General features: G+C 29.5%; 1 protein-coding gene across 3 annotated transcripts in view; it reads left to right on the plus strand.

The window, feature by feature from the left end:
- Window positions 1-3,254, plus strand: part of LOC107610558 (TMV resistance protein N-like) — a 7,554-nt gene extending 4,300 nt beyond the window's left edge. For 2 of the 3 annotated variants that reach the window (XM_021108933.1, XM_016312596.2), the window contains 3 exons: window positions 1,081-1,998; window positions 2,179-2,920; window positions 3,030-3,254. In XM_021108933.1, the coding sequence (XP_020964592.1) occupies window positions 1,081-1,998; window positions 2,179-2,877 (1,617 nt within the window). In that variant the 3' untranslated portion in view covers window positions 2,878-2,920; window positions 3,030-3,254. The remainder of the gene's footprint in view (window positions 1-1,080; window positions 1,999-2,178; window positions 2,921-3,029) is intronic. The other variant, XM_021108932.1, reaches the window with a different exon arrangement.

The following is a 4,334-nucleotide window of genomic DNA, read 5'->3' on the forward strand; positions in this document are numbered from 1 at the left end:
TTATATTTTAATAAAATTAATGATTCAAATTATGAAATAACAATATTTCTAAAATATCTAATAACCGTTAAAACTTATATCAAAATTTACTTTAGGTCATGAGGTGGCATGATTATAAAATGCTAACAAAAAAAATGGAATAGGCTTTTTATAGGTGGGATTTAATTGCCCAAAAGGACTCATCTTTCCTTTTAATCAAAGGTTGAAACTTTTGAATTTTATTTTAGATGGGAAGAAATTTTAAATTTTGGACCAGTTATTTGACTTATTTCACCTTTACAAACTTTAAAAAATATTTTTTTAATTTCTTTTTAAATTACTCAATTTTTAAAAAAATATTAATATAAGTACATGATATATTTTATTTACTGAATACAAAACGAATTATTTGTTATAGATTAAAAAACCCGTGTGTCAGTGTGTGATCTATTTTTCAGTTTAAAACTAATCCTTTCTTTTGAAATGGTAGTAAATCGTTATATTTGAAACGTAAGAATATTTTTTATTCCAATCAGGTTTATGAACAATGTCAAAAGCATTTTTCAACGTCTTGTTTTCCAAAAATATTTTCTGAATATTAGAAATCCACTATCATGTAGTTGTGTATATTTATATATGTTTTCCACATGTTTATTAGAATAATAAACTACAAAATAATTAAAATTTTACAGCAGAATAATTAAACTTTCGCACTAGAATAATTAAAATATTAATATTAAATTACTCTAGATTTTTAGAAGTTCAAATTTCATTGTCCTAAGTGGGTAAATGTAACCAAGTTTCATTGTCCTACATGACTAAATGTAACCAAATTTTATTTTCAAAATATATTTTAATTTGTAAAAAATACTTCCTTATAAGCAATTTTTTTCTAATCACCCACCAAAGTTTCATTTAAACTAATGCGATTATGACAAGAAAATAGTATAGTATTTTAAGCCTTATTGTATATTGATGGTCGAAAGTTTTTCTTTCTCCCTTAGAAAAATCAAAATTTTTGGTAGAAAACTGACTCGCTGGTGGAGATTTTAAAGCTTTGATTTAACAAACTGACTTGCTGATCGTTGTTCTATTTCACAGACATTTTTTCGCCTGACAATATTAGATTTGAGCAACTCGAAAAAGCTTATGGAAACGCCAAATTTTGAATGGTGCACAAGTCTTAAGCGATTAAATTTTTCAGGATGCACAAACCTACAACATGTTCACCCTTCAATTGGCCTTCTTGCACGACTTGTCTACTTGAATTTGCGGGATTGTAGTAGTTTGGTTACCCTCTACTTTGGCGGTGATGAATGCAAGTTAAGTTCTCTCATAGTTCTACATCTCTCAGGCTGTACAAAATTGAAAACTACGCCAGATTTTTCAGGGCTCTTAAATCTAGAATATCTTGATCTTGAACAATGTACAAGTTTGGCTAAATTGCATGAATCTCTCTGGGCCCTTGGAAAACTTAGATCTTTGAGTTTGAGAAGTTGTCTAGGGCTGAAGGAGGGACCCAATGATATCAGTTGGATGACATCTCTTCAAACTCTAGATTTTCAGGGGTGCTCAAACCTTTGGAAACTTCAGTTTATTTTGAACAAATATGAAAGATCCAAACTTCATCAAACTCTTGGCAGGTCCATCATTTCTCCTCGGATTTCGAAAGCTTTGACATTTTTAGATCTTGGCTTTTGCAATCTAGGGAAAGTCCCTGTTGATATCGGAGAATTAAAGGGGTTAGAAAGACTGAATTTACAGGGTAACAAATTCAATAGTTTACCCAGTACCATTGAGAGTCTTTCCAGCCTAGCATATTTGAACTTGGAGCATTGCTTTAATCTTTCTTCATTGCCTACACTCCCATTTGTCGATAACTCATCAGGAGGACGATATTTTAAAACAATATCTGGATCAAGGAATCAGGGTTCAGGACTATATATGCTTTATTCTCCCATAGTTGATATACAGTGTTGTCTAAATTGGGCATTTGTCTGGCTAACAAGATTAATTAAGGTGCGAAATTATATGCTATGCTAAGTCTATTAATACTTCCGAAATTATATATTATGCCTAAGTTTATCTCATCTCCAAACAATATCTATCTCATTGATACGTTCTTTTTGGAAAAGGAAAAAGAAAAAATCTTTTGTTGAGAGATCTCACTGATATATCTGTGTATTTCTCTGGTACCAGCAACCTTGTCATTTCAGGTGTGGCTTTGACATTGTTATACCCGAGAGTAGTTTTCCATGGTGGTTCAATCGTTTATTTGTGGGTGGATTAACAATAAGGATAGTGGACTCTAATAATATAGATGACAATTGGATAGGCTTTACCTTTTGTGTAGCATTTTGTGTAACCGATCCTTCAGCGATTACTGGTTCTTCTCATAACCGGTTGTCCACATCATTGGCGAGTCCATTTTATCTTTCTTTTGAAAGTGAACAGGCAGAAGAAACCTTCTGTATGCCATGTCGTTTAGACTTCAAAGGTGGGTCCCAACCTCCTAAGACCCAAAACTTAGAACATGTCTGGATTATCTATATTTCTCGGCCACACTGCCATTTTGTGAAAACAGGAGCCAATATCACATTTAAAGCCTGCCCAGGCATTGAGATGAGGAAATGGGGACTGCGCATGGTATTCAAGCAAGATATAGAAATAATTCAAAGAAAATCACAATATCAGCTGGAATCCTCCATGTTTGTGTATCCGTCTGAAATCCTACTTCAAGATCATGGGTTGGTTATTGAGGAAGTGCCTGAAAGCAACAACAGTAGCATTGGGCCTAAAATCCAGCTTCCTTACAATTGGTATGTAACTGATGAGGAGGAAAAGGAGAATCTAGAAGCCAAAAGCAAAGAAATTAATCTCGCAAATATTGGCCTTTAAGTGAGGCCAACCAGACACACTTTACAGAACCATCTTCCTTGAGGTAATTATCCTTCTTTTACTCATTTTTCATATGTTTGTTATTTTTTATTCTTTAATAGAAAGAGGTTTCTTCAACAATCACTTATTCTTTTGCTTTGCCACTCTCCAAGCACATATGAAGATTGAAGAAGCAAAACATAGCGGGAACAATGGAAACTCTGTTGTTTTATTATAAATTTGATGAGTCGTTCTTCGTATTACTGTTAGGTTTGTGGCTAACCCTAGCTAGTCCAATCATAAAAAAAATTGTATGAGAAGTTGAGAACTCTGAAAACTTGAGTGTTCTTCTTATTGTATATTTTGATTGTGAAAATTACCGATTTGTTATTAACTTATATCCCAATGCAACCATGACTCTCGTCATATTCATCTTGCTATATATATTGATGGTTGGATCAAATACTGAGTAAAATTAACCTCTTTTTGGTTCGACCTTATGTACTCTGTTTTCGTTATTTCATAGCTAATAGAAGTTGCCACATTTTGAGAGAAAGTGTACCTGCAAAAGTTATTTCTTTGTTGCTATTTTTGTATCAAATATTTGCAACAAAAAATGCTAAAGAACAATAAGAATTTTTTATTTTGTGTTATTAATTAACGATTAATGTTTAAAAATATAAAAATATGTGATAAAATATGCTATTAGATTATTAGATAAAAAAAAAAAACTAAACTAAACGAGTTAAGTTAATGGTTAAATGATAGTCAAAAATAATAAAAATAATACTACACATTTAAGTTTTTTTGTTAATCAAGTCTAACTAAATTAGTTTAACATAATAAAAAATAGTTATGACTAGTATTATTTTAAATCTTATTGTTTAATTTGATTAGACTTGATTCATAAAAAGACTTAGATATGTAGTATTATTTAAATAATAAATTCTGATAATCCTAATATTTCTCATTTGCACATTGCATCTCTCACTTTTTGACACATAAATTTATACTCTTAATTTACAAAAATGTTTAAAAAAATTATTTATTATTCTTTGTTTTTAATTTAAGAATATTGATTTTAGATTAATTTTTAATTTTAAAAGTGATACTCCTATTTTATATTAATTTCTATCTCATAATAAAAAAAAGTCATATTAATAATAAAAGATTACATAAAGAGATAAATTGTAATTATTTTCGTATGAAAACTTAATTAATACGATTAATAATTATTATTATGTTTCTATGTTGAGACAAAAAGTAATAGGAACTAATACTGTTGCTTAAATATTTGATAAATAAGAAAGAAAGAATCAAATACTATTACTATGAATTAATTTAAGTTGGTTAAGTTGATTAATTTACTCATCTACTTAAATAGATATCTTGTGTATATAATAATTCATTGACCAATTGTAAATTTTTAAATAAAGTTTAGATTTATAATAAATTAATTTTTAACCTATTGAATTAGA

Source organism: Arachis ipaensis, chromosome B08 (assembly GCF_000816755.2).
Source record: "Arachis ipaensis cultivar K30076 chromosome B08, Araip1.1, whole genome shotgun sequence".
In the NCBI taxonomy this organism is placed as follows: Eukaryota; Viridiplantae; Streptophyta; class Magnoliopsida; order Fabales; family Fabaceae; genus Arachis; species Arachis ipaensis.